The 22,436-nt window shown below is 38.7% G+C and overlaps 1 protein-coding gene across 3 annotated transcripts in view; it reads right to left on the minus strand.

The window, feature by feature from the left end:
- HHAT (hedgehog acyltransferase) overlaps positions 1-22,436 on the minus strand; it is a 148,086-nt gene that overhangs the window by 101,022 nt on the left and 24,628 nt on the right. For 2 of the 3 annotated variants that reach the window (XM_066178350.1, XM_066178352.1), the window contains exon 9: positions 11,044-11,079. The exons of the other annotated variant lie outside the window; for it this stretch is intronic. In XM_066178350.1, coding sequence (XP_066034447.1) covers positions 11,044-11,079 — 36 coding nt within the window. The remainder of the gene's footprint in view (positions 1-11,043; positions 11,080-22,436) is intronic. 3 annotated transcript variants of the gene reach the window in all.

Here is a 22,436-nt window from a genome sequence, read left to right on the forward strand (position 1 = left end):
TGTGTAGATTAAACATTATCAGCCTGTATACCATCCTACAGGCAAGCTTCTATATTTCACAGTTGCTTTGTGTTTGCAAAAATTTCTGTCCGTGAACACACTTACTCTGTTAGGCAATCTGTAAATTTTGCAGAGACCAGCTAATCTCTTCTCCATGGCAGGATCAACTTAGGTTACTCCTGAACAATATTTGCCCCCGAGTTATTCCCACACTCTGAGGGCATTCAAATGGGAAAATTTACCTGAGCAATACATGGTCTGTTTTGACTCTCCATTTCCATCCATCTAGGTAATATAATTTACATACATATGTACACTTCTAATACATATATATGTACACATACACACACATACGTAACTCAAAGAAAAACACTACTGTTCTTTGCATTCTAACTCCAGTTCCTTATCACTGGTCAAAAAATTGAAGACCGTATTTAAAAATACTGCACTTCACTAGCAAATGTCCAATATTTAATACTCTCAGAGCAATAGTCTAATCCAGATTTGCAAAGCAATTCATTGTACCAAAATGCTAGATACATTTTAAATAATCTCTAAATCTACCACAACTGTCTCTGAAAGCCCTAGCACAAGAAATACTGTTATCCCTATAGCTACAGGAGATAATGTTCATTACATAGCATTAGTATTCACAAAAAATTGTAGAGCAATACTTATTACTTATACATCCTGATTCTATTTGCATCAGTCAAGGCAGGATTCTTCTTTATTTAATGGTTTTTTTCAAGTTTGGTGTTACATCACATAACTCAGGCGAGCAAACAGCATTTTGCTGTTTACAGAGCAGCAGAGGCTGGTTGGAAAGTGGAGTCAGCTATTGAAGTATCCAGCTACGTTGCTTGCAAGAAAGTGATAAATCTTCTCCAGGACAAAGGAAGCAAGAACCGTGTGACAGCTGACAGTAATAATTATCCTTTGGTTGCCATGACCTTAGCTCGTTCTTCAGCACTGCATGGAAGTACTGCAATTACATTTTGGGGTTATAATAGGAAGGCTACAGCATGTTATTTTACTCACTTATTTCAGACAGTAAGATAAATAGAAGCCTCAAGCTTTTGACCCTTCATTCCTTCAAAAGCATGAAACCTAGGCAATTATTTATTTGTCACCTCTAAGATGGAAGCCTGCATGAAATTTTGATTCATATAGCCTAGCTTCCTTAAGAGCTAGAAAAGGAGTGTTTCCACTTAAACAGCCTATAAACAACACATATTTGTAAAGATGTTAACTTGCATGTTTTATACATGCTTTCTTGATTTTACCTGAGCTGCTTAAAAGATCACTTTTTACTACAGTCTTCTATCTACATATATAACCCACCTAAATATATGCAATTAAGAGCACACACAGACTGAAATCATTGTATTTGCTTTTTAGGTCTAAATTCATATCTGCAATAGGACAACTCTAAATCCAACAGTTACTTCCTGTCCTGTTTTATCATCTGTTCTTGATGTTACATAAAGTGCTTAAACTAAACATCACTGAGCTCTTATATAGCATTCTTAATCCATAAATCTCAAAGTACTTTACAAAGGATGACCATTATCCTGCTTCATCTATGAAAAGAAAAAACACGGACATCTTCAGAGTGAAATTCAGATCTCAATAAATTCCCCTAGTCCACAGTGAAGCTGGAATTGCACCTCCTATCACAGTACCACTGGTCAGCCAGAACAGCATTCATCTCTGCAGAGCCTTCCATTACACTGGTGGCCTGTAAGCTGCACTCAGCAATTCCATACACCACTTAGGCATCAATCCAGAGAGAACACCGCTTTCAATGTGGTATCTTATTCAGCTTGACAATCACTAAAACACCTCCCATCCCACAAAGGCAGCACTTTTAAACAGTGTACTTTACCTTTCTCCTGCTTACAGCTCTAACACACCAACATTACCATCAGTGGTGGAAATAACTGAGTCAAGTGCTGTGCTTGGGCTTTTCTACTGAAATCAATACTGCTTCAGATACATTGGTACCAAGATCTGAAGGTTCCATTCAGGTGTCTCAAAGTGTTTTCACCTCCACACAAACTCTAAAACGATCTGATCTAGGGGTAACTAGGTATGAGTTATCAAACCTCCTGCTTCATCTTTCCTCTACACTTTTTGATTTGTTTCCCATGTTCACTCTTTGCACCTTGCTCTAAGTTAGGTGTTTAAACTCATAGACTGCCTTAACTCTATGAACTCTCCTGCACTATTCAGAGAGCCTAGAACCAAATACAGGAGATAAGGACTGAGAGCAGACTGTATACTAACAACCACATGGTATACCAGAGTATTAATCTGATTGAAACTGTCACACACTGCTGCATGGCCATAAAAGAAGGATGCTCTCTCTCTCTCTACTTCAATAATGCATCTGATGATGTTCTATCCAGATATCATGATGTGAGAAACCTTCGTAGTTTACAACTTTGGATTACAATTAAGCAGTTATTGCTTTGATATGTAGAATCAAAACCACCTCAAATCTACTTTTAGACCCAGGCAAGGTGAAACAAGCTGACCCTATGAACAAAGGTAAGCCAAAGAGCCATGATCTTCATGAAAGGATTCAAAACACTTCAGTGTCCATAACACTCCACACAATAAAGTAGCCAAGGAAGAGAAAGGCATGCAAGCTTCCCTGCCCACAGGGACAAAAGGGAATCAGTCTGTATTCTCTGGTGCTAAGCCAGATAGATTATTCTGAGCAGCTCTTCCTAGAATCTTGTATGTTATATGAACTACCTCCTGTCTGAATGGTGTTTCCAGGAAGAAAAGGCACAAAAGTAGAGGAGATTGTATAATAGACTGCATCTTCTGGAAATGCACGTTTCCTAAAACGGGACCATCTCCCCAAAAAACAGACGGGCAGCCTGATGGACTCCCATGTCATTCCCCAAGACGTTCTAGAGAAAGCAAAGCCCGATCCCCTCCCCGGCGCAGCCGGACAAGCGGCGCAGCCCGGGGGTGTCGGCAGCAGCAGCCGCCGCTCCCGGCGCCTCCGCCGCTGCCGGGCAGCGGACGGGGCAGCAGCGCCCCCCGGCGGCAGCGGCGCAGCGCAGCGGGAGCGCCGCCGCTCCTGGCCGGGACCGCGGCTCCCGAGCCTTCCCCCGGGACCGGATCAGCCGCCAAGCAGAAAGGGGAAAGCCATCGGCACTGAGGGATTTATTTCCTCCCGCACGCGGCTGGGAACACAGGGCGGGAGGTTCGTCACACGGTCCTTTCTCGGCGGGAGGATGGAGCTCAGAGCAGCAGCAGGGCCGGCGACAATGATTCAGTCTGAGGCGTGTGCTGGCTGCGATGTCATCTACTGAGCTGCATACAACTAATTTACCAGAAGCTGGAGTAGAAAAGAGTACTCTTTTCATCCTATTCTTTTTTTCTGGCTCTGGTCTACGTCTGAACAATTCCACTTTGAAGAGCATGTGGATTTCTGCAACACATCTAAAACACAGAACAACTCTGAGACTGAAGTTTATACCAGGCCGATCATCCAATTTAGAAGCTGAAATCATTTCTTTTAGCATGCTAAAGTACAAATATGGACCACAAGAAGATGAAAAAAAAGACAACGTTAAAAGGATAAAAGACAAAAGAATTAACCAAAAAGCAAACACAATTAAGCAGAGTTCTGTAAACTTATACTCTAGGTCGTATGAAAATTTACACATGCTTAGCTTTAACTAGAAGTATTTGGTGGAAGTTGATGCAGTACATAAAAATATTGCTTCTGTAATGATTTTTTATATATTAACTGCTGTGACTCTGAAATACTGATTGCCTAATCTATAAAAGATGCAAAGTCCCTCAGACTTGCATCACAAACTCCAGCCAAATTCTGGCACTTGGAGTTAGGGACAAAAGGTTCCTGTGACATAACTTCCTGGACTACACAAAGAATAAAGTCAGAATCCTTAAAATCACAGGTGATTCAAGACTGCTGAGCACACACTTTCTTCCGATACACTGAAATGTAACTCTGTTGAAATACTCAGTAAAATTATTTAAAAGTATCACGAACTGAATCTTTAAATACTTCACGTTTCAGAGTGCATTTCTTACTCACAGTAACTCAAACACCCTGCAACAAAAATAACAAACTGTTTTAATTCACATTTGCAACACATAAACATGAGGAGATCTGTACATTGTTAATCCCAACTTCCCCACTTCAACAGTTTAAGTTAAATGTCACATTTACATAACATTTACATAAAGATTCAGTTTTGTTTATACAAACCCCAGCCTTATTTTTGCAACATGCTCGATGCTAATTCATTATGTAACAACAGATTGTTTGCTGTTTTAAACAAATAAAAGATTTCATTCTGAGAAGGTGTTTGAGAGACTGCAATTCCTCTGAAGCAATTTAGCACCCAGTCTTCATTACCGTTTCATCTAGTTTTCAGGGTTGGCTTGTTTTAAAACAAACAAGGTATTTAAGACACTGTTCCCACTCTAAGACACCTCAACTGATTTTACACATCACGGTCACTTGTAGAGCTCACACCTGTGCTCAATACACAAACAGGAGAAGAGTCACAGAGCCTCCCAATGCAATCCACAGGAGTTTCATTATAGACTTTTAGCAGTGGTCATGTCAGTCTGAAAATTGGAATGTTTTAGAAGACTCCAAACACTACCCAGCTTGTTGGTTTTTACTGAGGTTTTTTGTTTTCTTTTTATTAATACCACTTTTCCCTTATCACTGTTTTCAACAGGAACACATTTAGACCAGTGCTGACCCATTCAAAAATTACAAACAACAGCAAACATTGCAAAATTTCCAGTGCATCTGAAAGCAGAGCTCACAGGAGTCTGCAATGCAGACGGATGCAACTGCCAGTATTTTATAAGAAGAGCTGTATTTTTCAACTTCTCCATGCAGAGGTCTCTATGGATGGATTAGCCGCTATTCTCTTCTGCTTTCAAACTTTAAAATGATTTTTGCAGAAACCCTAAGGCCCCATATTGAAAGTAAGGAAGAATTCTCTAAGCTAACGTCACTACCTCTTCACAGCAATGAAATAAATGCTTCAACCTTAAAATGACATCTAAATTAGACATGAAGCCAATTCAATCACGTATACTGATTATTACAATTGTGTTTATTACCAACAAGACCACATATTTAGGTTTAATATATGCTAACAATCACAAAATTTCAATTAAGTCCCAACAAAAGCTGTCTCCAGCACATCACACCACATCTACATGACAATATTCCCAAAGATGAGAAGAATCACATTTTGTTCCTCTTAGCTCCTTGGCTAAGGAGGCATTATTTCAGTGGGCTTTCTCTTCCAAAGGGATGTTTCTGTAACACAACCTGGAAACAGCCCATTTCTGTCTTAGTCCGCTCCAGAACCTTGTATCACAGCTTGACACTCTTCACTGAAAATACTGCTTCTGCTATCTCCACCAGCTTTATCTGCACCGTTCCAGCGGAGTACAAAGATCCCAGGATTTCAAGACTAGTGAATACTAAACTCTCATACCCTGCAGGTCTCCTTGCTCTGCTTAAAGGCTAGGGATTGGAGGCAGAAATGACCCAAAAGATAATTCAAGTACAGCAGTTACACATATTCTACATCCAGTGGTCCTACCTGCACACGACAAACAAACCATCAGCATTCCTGGATCCTTCCCCAGGAAGCCTATCAGTGAATTTAAGTGGAATGATGCAGTGCATCACTGGCATCATTGGCAGTTTTTACTGTCTACATGACTGACGATCATAGATAGATATATTTTTTTTTTCCTTCATCCAGACATATTTCTGCTTACTCAATACTATTGTGCAAACACTGATCCAAATGAGAAAAATGACATAGTTACATAAAATTGTCATAGACATACCACAGGATATACTATAAAAAAAAAAAAAAAAGTATTTATTATTCAGTAGGTCTCCCATTGACACAGGCACATATAAAAGTCAAATAGATCTGCTCCAACCAGTCATCCGGGACTTTCAGGGAAAGCAGTACAAAGATTTAGCAATACTGGTTAGGACTAACCTTATTTGGAATAGACCAGTCAAATCCATATAAAGCAGAAATTGTTCTATAGGGCACCACATTTTCCTCAAGGTGTGTGAAGGAAGGTGAGTGCAGCACTGTGGCCATATTTTACGTGGCAAAAGACCAAATGTCATCCTTAGAAGAGAAGTTCCAAGCATAAATACTAAGGAGCTACGAGGTGGTGGCACAGCAAGACAAAGTTGATGTACTTGTATCCACACCACCTATCAGAAACAAGAATGAAGGACCCCCAGGACCGCACACAGGTTTTTGTCCTTGGGAAAACATTGTGGTTTGCTTCAGAAGACAGCTTGGGCACACACTGTTGTGAGAACTGGGACTGTTCAGCTTAGAGAAGGCTCTAGAGAGACCTTACTGCCACCCTTCATTTTTAAAGGGTGCTTATAAGAAACATGGGGATAGACTGTTGAATAGAGCCTACTGCAACTAGACAATGGCTTCAAGCTAAAGGAGGGTAGATTCAAACAGACAGAAGGAAGAAACTCTTTATTACAATGAGGCTGATGAAACACTGGAACAAGTTCCCCAGAGAGGCAGTAGATGCCTCATGCCTGGAAATATTTGAGGTCAAGTTGGACAGGGTCCTGAGCAACCTGACCTAGTTGAAGCTGTACCTGCACATTCCAGGGTACGATGGGCTAGGCAGTCCTTAATGGCCCCTTAGAACAAAACCTATTTTATGATTCTATGACTGCTGTGTATGCTTTAAGGCTCACTAGGCATGCAGGACACAGAGAGACTCAAGAAGTCAAATTTCTTGACAAAACAAAGAAAAAAGAATGCATCCTTGGGATAGCTAGCACTTTCAAAGGCAGAGGTGTCTATCCACACACCTTTATCAATGCTGCTGGAGAAAAGTGGAATCTCATTAGTGTTGTGTTATCTATCCCAGCTACAACATCTTAGATCATCAATGGTATTTTATGGGCAGCTACATTCAAAAGAGCAGCAGAGACAGAATAGCATTAGCAGTGGTATTTGGTTCCCAAGAGAGGGCCATGTGTTACGCTGAACCTCACACAGAATCTGTGTACAGCTGTTAGAGCCAAGAATCACCACTGAGCTTACCCAGCCATGGAGTTAGAGAACTGCTGCAGTGTGTGTTGACTTTCCAAGACCTGTGTACATTAAGAGAAAGAGGAAGCTCAGAAATTTGGGGCTTGTTATTGCGGAAATTTTTGGGTGTGTTGGGGTTTTCTGGTCAGTTGTTTTTTTTTTTTTTTTTTCAATACAGTGATAAAAAGATCTGCTTGGGTTTCTTTTTAAGCAGGGGCATAGACTTCTTTGGCTTGGGACAGCTTGAAGATATGGAATCCCATGCAATCCCACAGCAAACTAACACAGGAGCTGAGCCAGATGATGAACAGATTTTTCCATTTCTTTCATAATCATACCTTAGTTCGAACAATAATCCACTCTTTAACCATAGGATCATCCTGCCCTTACACAGAGGTGTTCTTTTCCTAACTAAAAATCAGTAGAGGTCACCACACAGGAGATTTTGATCCTAGGGGTAACCTACGCCATGCTTTACCTGAGAAAACTAAAAAAGTGGGTGATTTCCAAGTTTCGTATCCAGAGTACCTTTGCACCCAGGACTAAGCTAACCTAAATAACCTGCAACTCTAAACAAACTAAAGTAATTGCAACCCATGAGGTGAGCTGAGAGCACTGCTAACAGATGGATGACTTTTGGAGACACTGGGGGTGCGTGGTCCTGCAGCTCTCTTCAAAGCCAGATCTGTACTGAAATGAGTATGATTCACACTTTTTCAAAGGCTCAACAGAGCTGAAAGCATAGAGATTTTTCAAAAGAATCATGCCTGCAGGAACTGTCATTCTTCCCCACTGTCCTCATCAGTGCTGTCCTAAAGGATGCACTGTTTGGCATCAGGACTGTAAATACTCCCACAAATTCACAATTTTATTTCATCCAATGCCCTGTTCTCAGCACTGGATGAAATGCCTAGATAAAATAGCTTCAGTGAGCAAAGAGCAACAGACAGCCTCTCTTTCTCCTCTAAACTGCTATGCTAAAGGCTATTTCAATATATTTTTAACTGAAAACACACCTAATGCTCCATTCTGAGAATGCTCTGATTTAGGAGACAAAGGGATGTTTTTCCTGCAGTCACATTGGGAAAAATACTACTACATTTGTATAGTACTTATGTGATTAAAATACATGATTAATAATTTTGGTAATCCTAAAGTAGTAACAAATAGGTTCTTTCATATCATTGTGTGAAAACATGGGGAAAATAACCTTCCAAATATAGTAGTATATTTTGCATTACTACTGCCAAACGCAAGTTTTCATCACAAAAGCACTAATCCTTCCCTGGTGAGTTTCCAGGATTCCTGCTTCAAATATAATGGTATAGCTAACAAATATTCAAAACCCAGATCACCACATACCCAATTGCACTTTACTTTCACAAATATAAGTTCCATGACACCACTTGATTTCAGCTGGCAAGCAGTAATTACAAATCTAGCCCCAGAATCCAGTTCACTCTAAGTCAGTAAACAACACATTATTAGCCATTACAGTATAATATGTACCTATCCATAGTACATTTGAAAATAAGAGATTTTTAAACTTTTCCAAGCTATCTTCAACTGTTCTTCTGATACCATTTTTAAGAAATAGATAGGTGACAGAAATTATTTAATAATAATTTTTTACTAAGAACACAGAAAAAACCCTGTGTAGTTGTAATTCCCTGTAATACTTCGTGTCATGCTTCACTTGGGGAAGCCACTGACTGTGTACACCAGGCTAGTACATTCAGTCCTAGTTCCTTCATCAGCATTTAATTAGACAGATTGTCCTTTTAGCAGCGACTATTTTTAGTTTTGTTAGCCTTGCACTTTGTATTTGCAAGTGTCATACTGGGTTCCCTGTTCCATGGCAGGGTCGAGTCATACTTAAAACAATATAATCTCTTTTGCATTTCAAATCCCATCTCACAGACTTTCAAAGTTTCTTGCAGCTCAGGTTTGTTTGGGTTGATGTTTTGTCTTTCCTACTGTTTTATCTCAAGTGGAAATGAAAACTGTGAAGAGGAGAGTATAATATGTATGAACATAGGGTTGCATGAACACAGGAGGTAAACTGCAAGTTCTCGGGAGCAGAGACTACTTAGGCAAAAAAAAAGGCAGTAGCTTTCTAAAATTCCCAAGACAGACCAACAGAAGATATTAACACCAAGTCTGTTTCCTACTCCAAAGTCACCTACTAAAAGGACTTTTTTTTTTTTTTTTTTTTTTTTTTTTTTTTTAGTTAAAGAAACACCAAGCAAAACTCATTCTGGTACAATAGAAGAGAAAATTACTTCCTCCTTAGCAGCACAGCTACAGAGAAAGCAGACGATGTAGTTAACAGAGGTAGGTAACAGACTGAAAATGACTAAGCTGAAGTTAGAAGAGGAACTGCACAGGACACAGCTGCCTTTGAATCATACATTAGTCAAAGATGACATCCACCTCGTACCAATTCCATGGCTATTTGCAGTCCAGGATCACACAAACATACAACTCAAATACTGCATCTCCTTGGGATGTAAAGCAATGCTGTATGAGAGAACAATATCTTATGACTCTTCCTTGTATGAAGCAAACGAAAATATTTTATGGCAGAAGCATTACCAGGGGCTCAAACTTAGTACACCAAAGCTTACCATGATTCTACTCTTGGTTAAGTAGTTGTACACATTCCCAGACCACCTTCTTGGACGCGGTATTTCTTTTATAAAGTAGCATCTTTAAAACCATGCCTCAATACGATGATTTCAATTTCTTACACAATTATTTACAAACAAAATCTGCTTGTCAAAATATAGATGTAACTAATTTTGTATAACTGATACCAGAATTTTTATATTGAGTTGTCTAAGAACTGTAAAACACAAGTACATTCAGCAATATTGACACTATGCCTTTAATGAAGGGACCTATCTGTCAAACATTGTAATGTTACACAGAAAGAAATAAAAACAACAGCCCTAACTTAAAGCCTACAGCTTAAAGGTTGTGAGAAGTGGGCTGGCCTGTGCAACCTTAAAACAAACCAAATTTTCCTTGTCACCTCGGCTTGTATGATCTCGTATCTGGTGCCAAAAACCACTGCATCAAAGCCACAAGGACTCCTGTGTGAAGGCTTAAGACAGTCTTTATCCAGGAAATAGGACAAAGCAGCCTAAAATAAAGAGTTCAGCAGCAAAGCCAACTCAAGGAAAGGCTGACACCACCTGATCCTTATGGTGGGACCCAAACATACTCTGGCTCATACATACTGGATTCATTCTTCCAAGGTAGAATTCTTCACTGATAGACATTTCAGTGGATAAAATAACTGACAGAATTCATTCTCTAAGTGCCCAAAGACCACAGAAGAATTAATCTTTCATGGTACACACTACACTTCTTTGTAAAGATCAGTAGATGGTAATAAGTATTTTATTAAAAATGAAGGCAAACACATTCTTGGTGAACATTCGTGACTGCCCACAAGAAAAACTCTAAACAGCAAAAACAGCTTCTCAGTGTAGAATTCAAGTGCACTAACCTCCCTTTTCTAGCTGAAGTGCCCTGCTTTAATTGCTTCACCCCTCTAAATACCATCAGCCAAAGCACTCAAACAATGATTCCACTTTTCTTATTCATCTTCAGAACATAGCCTATTGCATGCATTGAATAAATTGGTTTTTCTGTTGAGAATAGAAGACTCCCCTCCGCACTCCAAAATTTCTATAAAATTCAATCTCTTTTTACAAGATACGAAGGTAGTAGAGTTACCAGCAGAAAAGAGTTTTTAAAAACTTTTCTTCAATACAAGAAAAATGGAGATTTTCACAGCCACTGAAATTTCCTGAATCATGTTTTCCTGAAGAAGTTCATTAGAGAGTGACATTGGGTAGATAGCCAAGACAAATAGTTAAAGTTTTTCATACTAAAAAATGAACAGAAGACAAAAGCTTACCTGACCAGAAAGCGATGCAGCCCAACATCAAAACTTCTGTAAGAAAAAAAATCCACCAAATTTTAATTATGAAAAATTACTGCTCTGCTGAGTATTGTACAAACACTGTGTTTCAAAACAATAATACCAAATATAAAGTTAAAGAATTGATAAAGCAAAGAACAAAAGTGTAACGCACAATTTCTTGTCTGTGATGACACATGAAATTTAAGATGATCATCATATGAAAAGATTTAGGTTCATGTTATAAAGCTCACAAATCTCTCATTGGCATATTTATTCAATAAAGTATTAACATTCAGAGTATTATAACACACATAAAACATAAAATGTGTATATATTGTTACTGGAAATAATGTAAGCAACCTAGTCACCAGCACATTTTCTGTCATATGCAAGTAGATCCCCTGTGCAAAGCTGCAGTGGAATCTCTTTCCCCTTTTCTGTTCTGTACCGCAATAAAATGCAAGGGACTGCTGTGAATTCTCTCCATGATAAAGAATCATCAAAAAAATCCCCTTATGTCTCCTTCAAATATAGAATTTCCAAGAAGCAGACCTTACAATTGTGTTCCACTCACATAAGTAAAGAAATTCACTTTGAGGACTTCTGACAGTAAGTACAAGTTGGATCACATTAAATTACAGGAACCATGTCTGAAATCTTCAGCCCCAACAACATACATTGACAGTAGCTGTCAGCATTTCTTCCCCTTTTCTGGTTCCTCCATTCCAAAGATAACTCAGGAGAGCCAAGCTCATGAACAATGTACTAGCAAATCCTTGACACTACAGGAAGGTATCTGCTGATTTGAGACATTTACCTTATATCTGAAGTATGTGCCAGCCTTATGGTCTACCCATATAACCCCAGATTAACTGTGTGCATAATGGCACAGGTGGAAAATGCAAGAGTCTTATTCCCAGTACTGGACTTGCTCTGGACTGGGCTTATATTTCACATACATAGAAAGCATTTTGGCATATACTAAGCTCTTGAGCATTCTGTTCCAAAAAACCTAATTGGTCTTTTTGAGTACAACACAGTTTTATTTGAACAGTACTGCTTGCTGTGTGCTGCTTTCTAACTGAAAGAACATGAGAAATCATCAGATAGTTAATGGCATCCTCATAATAGCAGATAGAAAATGAGCTGCAGAAATTCCAGGAGTTAACAGGGAAGGAAAGTCCACTTGTTCAGCAGGGTAGAGAGGAGAGCAACAAATTTCTCACTGAAAAGCTGCCTTGTAACAGAAAAACATCCTGCCAGAAACATGTACCTGATCATCATTAAATCTGTATTTTTCACAACCCTTTCCTGAAATCATTCCACCTTTTATATTATTGTTTTAATTAAACTGTGCAATTAAACTGCATGAAGTATATCCAGTTATCTTTCTGCATTCCTCCTGCCTGGATTTGTACTGTATTTTGGCTCCCTCTCTTCACTAAAATATTCTGTGTTGTACAGACAGTTTTCTGTATTGGAGCTGGACACAGTCTGTAGTTTTAGCTCTGCAAATCTTTTCTTCCTAGGACCAATCTTTTCTTCCTGGGACAGGGAGAAAAAGAAACTTGCAGAATTTCAGGAGAGAGCTGTATGTGAAAGAGCCACCTTGCACATCTTCAGCCAGGCTGACCTTTTCAAGTTCTCCCAGCTGTTCTCCAAGGCAATCACCAAATCTGCTACAGTCTCTGATGGGACATACACACACAGCCTCTTGTGGACAGGGATGTGGAACATAAAAATATCACTACTTTTGACACTGAACCAAAAGCCAAAGGACTTGGCTTACCAAAAGCATGAAAAGTGAACGGTCCTGCTAAACTTGAGATATCAGAGCTGAAGGAGATTGGGGTGGACAAAGCTGAGGCAGAGTGGGTTCAGACAGGGAGGGAAAACAAGATAGTTTGCTGTAGATGCCAAGACATGCCTTCTTTGCCTCATTATTCACTCTTTCCGAAACATTATTTAAAAAGCATATATATTTATATAAAACATATCTAAAACACTATTAGAAAAATTTTCTAAGTTTATTTCATTGGGCTTTAGCTATTGGATATTTTGTGAAATATTTTTAATAAGTATTAAAAATAAACATGCATAAAACCAATTTATTAGAATAAATAACAAGAAGGAAAAATTATCAGGGCCTCACTAGATATAATTCAGCCTACATAGACAGTGCCCATTATTCCTAGGTTTGATTTTGTACTAATACATTTCAACAGTCTACCCAAGATCCTGAATTCTAAACAGTGTAAGCAGTCCTTTAAGATTCAACTACACTATGACCAACAGAATTTCAATATTATACGGCATCATCTGAGTGTGCACATAGATCTTAAAGACACTTTGAGACAGTATCATTGATTAGTTCCAAAAGCAAGACTATCAAGGCTGAACAAGCTCAAATTGTAAATGGGAGAAATGGTTGCATTACCTAAGGCTATGGATATCGTCTACATACACCTGGCGTAATGAATAGAAATATTGTGCAAAGCACAAACACTGAAAGAAAGCGTTATGGAAGGCTGGTTTTGACAAAACACTACCACAGACACTTTTGACTATTCTTGTTCATATTTAAGTACATACTGCAGGTAAGTCGACAAGTAAAGTGAAAATACAGTGAAGCAACAATGGAAACAGATCTAGCAGACGCAAGTAATTTTCCATTCTCAGATGAAAATGTTAAAAAAGGGGTAAAAGAGCACAGCGGTGTTAAGGCTGCAACTTGGGGTGAAATAAGCAACTTCATTAAATGAAAAAAGAGAACAAATAATCACAATGCATTTGCATAAAAAATTTCATAGTGATCCCTTCAACAGACAACTCCACCCACCAGGCATGGCAGTGTCCTCCACAATCAGCACAGAATGAGACCTGCCATATGCACACTGACATGATTATCTACTGCCTATAAAATACCCCCATACTTACTTGATATTACAAATCCTGTAGCTCCCTGCAAAATACAGGATTTAGCTGGTAGTTCTTGCAATTTAGGGTGCCTCAGTTACATTAAGTTTCAGAAATGCCTCAGTTATCTAAGTTTCAGAAATCCTATAATGAGTGTAATTTTTCAAAATAAACATTTTCCAAAAGCTAAAATAATAAGAGACAGGACATCCTTAGCAATATGAGTAAAAAATTATTTACCAGTTAAATTCTCTACACTGCTCAAAGGTCAATAGCTATATAGTATTTCAAATTTTGGAGAAATACATAAAATCTAGTTTATCAAAACAGCAATGGTCTTAGAACAAAGCAAAATCTTAACTAGCCAAAGGAACAATAAAGGGGAGATTGAGGTTAAATATATTTCATAATCATTATCGACAGTACAGACAATTTAACAGATACTTTCTTCATAAAAGCATTCCTAATTCTGCTCCCCTGAAGGGCAGTTCTGGATCACAGTTCTTACACAACTTTCATGCTTTTCTCAAGCATGGAAGCACTAGTTTGATACAATTCAACAAAACATTACACCCAATCCTCCATAAGCAAACTTATGTTTTCCCAGTATATCAGCTACAGACTGGTGACCAATAATATACATACACTAAACCAACAGAGACCCTTTCCAAAATACAATCCCTGAAAATGCACCTGCAGGAGAAAGGTGTATGATTGCAGTCAGAGGTTTCAAAATTATTTCAGACGTGCAGTTTCTGCTCTGAAAGCTAAATGCATTATGCAACAACCTGTCTTCAAATTTGCATTCAGAACAAAGATGATGGAGGAAAAATTTAAAAATTGTAAGCACATAGCATCCAGATGATTGCTTACAATCCCACTTCCCACAAAGCTGTGCCTTCCTTTAACTGAAGTCTAAATGCTGGTTCCTCAAAAGAGGAATTGTGTGAGCCTCTAGTACACAGCTTTTATATTCAATCAAGTTATGCCAGCGTATGGTATTTAAGGACTTGACCCCACAGATTGCCGAGATGAAAATTGCTACTCATTAACTGTGTTAGGGACTACAATTCACAATTCCAGTATGATGACTAAAGGACCCTGATCTCAAAAAGTCTGGTTGTTCCCAAGGATTTACAATGATATAAAAAAATGTAAATACTGAGCACATGCCAAGATTACAAGAACCAACATAAAGTTAAGCCAGCTACTAAAGCCATATTTTATGAAACCAATTGCAATAATTTTAGTTGCCCAACTCTGATTTTGTACATCCAAATTTTTAAGCCAGGTACTAAAGAGAAACCAGTACAGCTTTATTTTCTGTCAGTTCCCCCCAGGACTGCTGAGCTGCACACTATGCCTGAAAACAAAGTACAGCAAATCAGGCAGTGTGCAGCATAATCTGGGAAGTATTTAGCTAACCACGGATTTCAGAAAGATGTACATGGAGACAGGCAAATGTGACACTGTGTACCCAGAGACTGCATGACTGCATTGCATTGTAGACAGAAATATCCCAGACACCTTAAAAACAGTCATGTTGCCACTGAACATAAACAGTTGTGAATGCAGAAAGGAACGGTGTAATTTCTATAAGCAGGACAGGACTTTGCTGGAGCAAACAATATAACTGCACTTAAATCTCTTCAAATCAGCCTGGTTGCCATCTATGGCAGTGATGAAATCCAACAAGTGGGTTATATATCATAGCTTTGCTACTCTGGGTATTCAACACCTCTTTAAAAAAGCATTTTAGGTGCTGCAATGCTTCAACAATGGTTCTTGGCCCCTCCTTTTAAAATGTGGCTAAACTTGACGCTAGAAAGTCAAACTCATTCCCTTATCCTCAGAGCAGTGTATTTAATTGCAGAAGTGTTTGCAAGACCAGCACTTCCATTAGCTGTCTTGGCAAATAAACGTGGCATTTAGCCAGTAAGCTGCTGACCAAGAGTCTCTCCCACACCAGAATATTTTGCACTGGAGACTGAGGAGTCTGAATGAAAGCTGCTTTCACTGACACAGCACTGAAGTTGCTTCATGGTCCCTCTTTCTCAATCAATCCCTTACAGCAGGGGTGCCCAAAAGACTCTAAAAGGAATTCTCCTTTTTTCCCAGAACTATTTCTCTGGGTTCTTGTATATCTGCTCACGTTTTTTTTCCCAATGCTGCCTGCAGCAACCTCCCCAGCATGCAAGGCCTTAAAGATGAGTGCTTCCAAATTTCAAATAATTACAAGTGTGCAATGTGAACCTGAAACAATTTTTGTGTCTTGTCTGAAGAGTCAGATTACTACCAGGAAAGCAGATACGGAAGTCTATATGCAGGTTTTCTAAGTGCTATCATTTAATGTCTCAATGAGCTATAAAACTCTGCTAAAGCAAATCCCCTGGAGGGGCTACAGCCTACCAAACAGAGTATTTTTCAAGCAGTGACTGCTTCCAATTGATTCACCATCATCTTCATTTTTAAATAAACATCTGGGAAAGTCATCTATATTTTTAAAAGACACTTTTGCCTGTCCATGGCTTGCATTCATTCAGTTTTCTGCAAGTTTGCTATGAAGGTGTAGGTTTCAGGTAAAGCTTGTTTCTTCAGTGACAAGCAGCACAATTCTTCTTTTAAATAACATAACTGCCTCCGTACTTGAATACGCTATTTAGAAAGCTGATGCACAACTTCAAATAGAAAAATAACAATTAAATTGTCACAAAAGATTTTGCAGGAGAGATAAACACAGTAAGCAAACTGAAAATATTCATTCAAACTGTGACTATTGTGTAGCAGTATTAGGTTTTAAAATGAAGACAGAGATGCCTAATGAAAAATGCAACCCAGACCAATACAACAATCAGTTTGGATTTATCTATTATCTTAACTAGAGAATAGACTTTTGGACACCGAGCCTTTAAAATCACATTTAAACATTTTTCTGGGGACTCTTTTGTCATACACAAGGATGTTTTTGGAGCTCTCATTTCAAGATTAGCCTTTCAATTTGTGCAAGACACTTAGTGAATTCCACCCACATACAGATTTTAGTCTGCCCACTAATACAGTAGTGAAATTGGGAACGAATGGATATGTGGAGCTCTTTCGGCATTCCTACCATCCAGCAAATCCTATCATTTCTGATACATCTCCATTCTTACCATGCAACTTAGAAAAAACCAAATCATAGCTCAATCTTATGATAAAATTCCTGTTTAAGTGAATTCAATGTTCTTGTAAATATCAAGATCTTAAGAACCTGCTAAGCCTAGATCTCAAGCTTCAATGGACTCTCTTGTTTGCAAGCTTTGACTTTAACCATCTGCAATGCAGTAAACTAGTAGCAGCTTGCTTTTATTTCAATGTAAAACTGCACCTAAAAGTAAAAATAAAAATCTATGCTATTTGAAAAAGGAAATATGAAGACTGTCAAATGCTTTTATATCATTTCTTTGACAAACAATTTCTTGTTACAGCAATAATAAGCAGAACTTGAGTATACATGAAGGTATCTTTATCATTCTCTGACACTTGCTTAAGGACACTGGAATTTTAACATTTCATGTTTAGATAAAACACTTTGAATCTCTGTGGTGCTTCCTCCTGGAATGACTCAGCAGTATACCAACTTGCCTTTTGGTTTACTCCATTATTAGAATAACCAAAGCTGCCACTGTTGTGCCTGTGCTGGATGCCTCCACACAGAGGTTCCTGCTCAGTGCTGGAAGTGCTCTGTAGCACCAATATGGCAAATGCACCAACATTCACATTACTTCACAGAAACAGTCCTCTGTAAATGTGTGATGACTTTAAGGTAAAGCCCTAAACATTTTATTTGGAAAGTATTTACTGCATACCATCACAGGGAGAAGCTAGGGCTTCCTGTACCCATGAGAATGGTGGAAATCCACAGCGAAATCCTTACACCAACAAAATCAGCACAAAACCCTCACTGATTTCAAGGGAAGCAGAAATATACCTGGACTAACTCCGGACAGTCTGTATAATGCAGGATACAGTCCAACTTCAGTGTGTATTTTGTTAGACACACTCTCACCTCCAAGTAGAAACTATTAGTAAGTCTCCAAGCTTCATCTGCACAGTTTCAGTTATTAGCTGGCAACTCAGGCTGGAGATCTGCATAGTAAAAATAAACTACAATAAGACACCCACAAGGAGAAAGCTCTTTTGAGGACCACAGAAAAACAGTTCACGATGCTAGTGGCCTCCAGCCTACAAACTGAACTCATGACCTAATGTGTTTTGTTGTTTTATTTCAGTTTAAAGGCAGAACTTGTATTACCAGAAAGACTGAGGAAAGTTTTAATGATTCTAGGCAGCAACTCCTCCTTACCCCTGTAATCTCCTGGACAGAAAGAGAAGCAGAACATTCAGCAGGCATCAACCACTGCCAGTGTTTATGTGAATTACACACAAGTCTGCCTACTTGGGAGGTTTTAAAATTATAAATTGGTTCTGTTTCTCAGATATCCAATCATTGGATCTTGGTGATTCAGCTCAGCAAACACTTTTTTAAAAAGAGAAGTCTCATTTGTATTCTGCTAATCTTTCCTACAACCCTTCAGAAGAAATATTACTTTAATTTTATACCTTCCACAATTCTTCAAAAGCTTACAGTAGCTCATGGAGAGTGGATGAAACCTAATGCCCATTAGTGGCAAACTCCCACAGGGAAAGTTCTCCCTCAGTCTTTGTCACGTCAGGCTCCTGCACCGCAGCGTGATTGTCCAATTACTGTGAGATCTCTACTGCAAACAGAGCAAACAAGTTTATTAACAGCCATTACTCATTTTCTACAGTAGTTGTGAGCAGGCAGAGCGCTGCCTGCCAAATGTGAGCAGCAGTAATAGTTTGTATCTACACAGAGCTCATTTCAAATACAGTGAGCAATGGGGCTTCACAGGTGAAGAGCAGTAGGTGGGCTTAGCTTGATTGCTAAAAATCCCAGCAATTTCCAATTACAGTGACAATGCAGTCATTACACAAACAAATTCCCAATAATTATGTAATTTAGAGCCAAGAAGGATTAGGATGCCTTATTACTGCACTTTGTACACTCCAGAGTAACAGATTTTTTTCTCTATTGAAGAGATTTAAGGAGCCTTTCAAAGCTTTGATATTACCAGCAAATTGAATTGTACAGTACAGTAGGTAACTGCAACATGCACCAACTTAGCTGACATCAAAAGCAGTTAAATCTTTTGTCTCCATCAATGAGAGAAAGAATGGCTAACTAGGCCAGAACTTTCATATATTCAGGTGACATCTTTGCTGGAAACAACACAGATCAATACTCAGCTTTAAGCATCACCACAATTAACAAAAAATACAGTAAATCAGGGATACTTATTTTTAAACTTTAAAACAAGTTATTCCACAATTAAAGATATGCACTAATTCTGCAATGAAACAGCCAAGGTTTTGGCAAGAAGTAGAAGTATTCAGGTATTGGCAAGCAGATGCAATTTTTAGAGGTTACTTCTAACTCCACTGCCTAGGAAGAGCTTTCCTCAACTCTACCTGTCAGTCCACACTGTGACTGTGTATTTAACACCAAATCATTCTGCTTTGGAATACCACAGGAATTGTAGAGGGCAAGGACATACAGGGAGACCTGCCTTACTTTATGTATCAACAGAAGGAAGAAGAGCACTTTCCAAGATTCACACTCAGCATCCTCAAAGACCATGTTAAAATCTTCTCAAGAATGAAAACTTAATATTCTTCAAGCGTTTTAAAGCACACCACCCACCTCTCTAGGCACACAAGCTTTCCATAACACAACTGGTCTTATGTTATTTTTACTGATTTGTGATCTGATCCAGTGCACTTGTACAGACAGGACAAGAAACCTAATCCTATGATTTCACAGTGTTAAAGTCTGCAGACAAGGGCTTCTGCACACTTTGGCAATAATCTTAACTTGCAATAAAATTCTCCTTTACTCATGAGCACTAGACTGTTTCAACACCATGGGCATAAGTGCATTTAGTTCAAGCATGCCTTTTAAATAATCTGTTTTCATATTCAAAATATCACCTCCAGAACACAGTAGGGAAGAGACGCCTTTTGATTTTGGAATAGAAATGTTGCAGCATTAACATTTTTTAAGTCTAAAAGCAGTGAGAAGCTAGATAATTAAGAGACATTTACTCTACCTGATACACTGTCTACAACATACTGGACATCTTCCTTCTTTGAAAACACCAAAGGGTAAAAATGTACAAGGAGAGACAATCCTAAACTTTAAAGGAAAGGAAAATATGCATAAGCACGTCATTTCTTTTCTTGTCTCTCAGTCCAGCTGCTCGGTACTTCCCATCACAAACATGGAGTTTGGATTTATCTATTACCTTACCTTTGAGTGCTTTCAAAAGCATAGCTGCCTAGACCTGTAGGAAAAACACAAAACAAATCACCTGGAAAATACCTGATCCTCTTGAAGCCGACTGATAGGCTAATCATAGCACTGAAAATGAGATTGTCTGGTCATAGTACAAGTAGGCTTGTCCAGCACTCCTGGCTCTAACCCCCAGACAGACCCTCTTCCCAAGCACAGAACATCACAGGAGGTCCTACAGCTTCGGAAAGCAGCTGCTGCAACCCCTTCTACAGCAGGGTAGGCAGCAGGTGTGAGCCACAGATCTGGATGTGCCATTCAAATTTTTACCAGGCTTTGGGTGATTCATGCTGAATCCCTCCTTCCATCTGCCATGGAGATGTGGAGTTTCTTTTCACTGCCTGCCTCTCCTTCCCTCACGCAAATTTTTCAAGGCTTGGTAACTTAACTACTCCTGAGGATACCTGCCATGTAAAGAAGTTTAACCTATCATCATTCCTTTTTGCCCTGCAATTACCTCCAAATGACAGGCTGCACAACAGCACTTTGCAGTTCTTGCAAACATGTAATCAGAGAACTAAACTCATAGGAAGGAGAAATTTGGGGAGAAAAATCTGCTACCTCCTATTTCAGACCATCCATCAGCCTATTCAGAAAAACCACAACAAAATAGCACTACAAGACCCAAACAGAAAGAGTGAACCTTTCACCATTTGTTGGAGGACAAGCCCCTAAACACACAAAGGTACACTACTCTGAGCCCAGAGGCAGGGATGTCATCCTGACTACACAGATCTGCAGCACAGCTACACTTGCTATTGTTACACACAATTATGTTTGGTTAACTTGTGCCAAACATGGGCTATTTGGGAATTTAAGGAGGCAAGCTTTCCAAGACAAGCACTGACAAACTCCACTTCTGATTTTATTTAAGTTTCCTTAATGCTGTTTTACAAAGCCTTTCAGCATCTTTCTTGTCTTGATATGCTTAACAAGCTAATTCCCAAGATTATTTATTCCACTACTAAAAATCAGAAGCCCAAAGAACAGAAAGTACGTGTCAAACTGGTTGAGACCATAAGAAGCACAGATGAACAAGCACTCAAGTAATTACTTTACAGGTCAGGAAGTATATTTTCCTTTCTTAAATATCTATTTCAGTCCTCACCATAAACTAACAGGCAATTGAACAATACTATCAAGAGTTTAAGCCAGAAATAAAAGATGATAAGTTTTTTCAGGCTAGTCATCATTTCAAAATTATTGCATGTGGTCACAGTGATCTCTTGTGCTCACACTCACACATAACATGAGTGTCAGCCTTGTCTTTTCCCAGAACAGTCCAAAACAAAGGGAAAAAAACCCTGGCAATGTCCTTTTTGACAGACATATAAGGAATTGTTTCTAGAAGGAGGAAAGTTTCATGATCAACAGTAAAAGCAGGCAAAAAGAATAGGGAAGAAACAAATGCAAACAAACTTACATTTTTATCTGTAGATATTTTTTCTATGGCATCATTATAGCCAAGAATGTGATAAACCCAAAGCAGACTGTAATCCATAATTTGAAGCAATTCACTGACATCTTACACAAAGACCACTTTTTTTCCTGTCAGGCAAATAATCTTTAGCAGTAACAAGGCCAGTAAACTAAATGGCAGACAATTTCTTACAAATCACAACCCAGATGCCATTTTTGGATGTCACTAAAACATCACTGGCATAAATTTAACTTGTTCATATAGAAGTGTGTGTGTCTGTACATGCAAAATACAGCCCTTCTAGTCCACCCCTTAAGCATGCAAGAAAATCAAGAGTTGCCTTATGTCAGACTGTTGTCTATCAAAAATCAGGGTGTTAAATACAGAGTAGAATCCAGAACTTAAAACATGGTAGTTGGAAATGATCTGATCTTTATCACTGCATTTTTTTTTTATTTTCCTCTGGCAGCTTTCTTCAACTTCGTTTTCTTTATTCTACATAGAAGAAAATTTATTCTTTATTCTAGATAAATTCTACTGTTTACACTGAAATCTATGTCTCACATGCTACTTCTGCCTGCCTTCTTGAAAAGCCTCTTGCTGAGACTAACCTACTTTAAACATGCATCAAGTTTTAGC

This window comes from Chamaea fasciata, unplaced genomic scaffold (genome assembly GCF_029207755.1).
Source record: "Chamaea fasciata isolate MVZ Bird 193981 ecotype frontalis unplaced genomic scaffold, bChaFas1.0.hap1 SCAF_3, whole genome shotgun sequence".
NCBI lineage: Eukaryota > Metazoa > Chordata > Aves > Passeriformes > Sylviidae > Chamaea > Chamaea fasciata.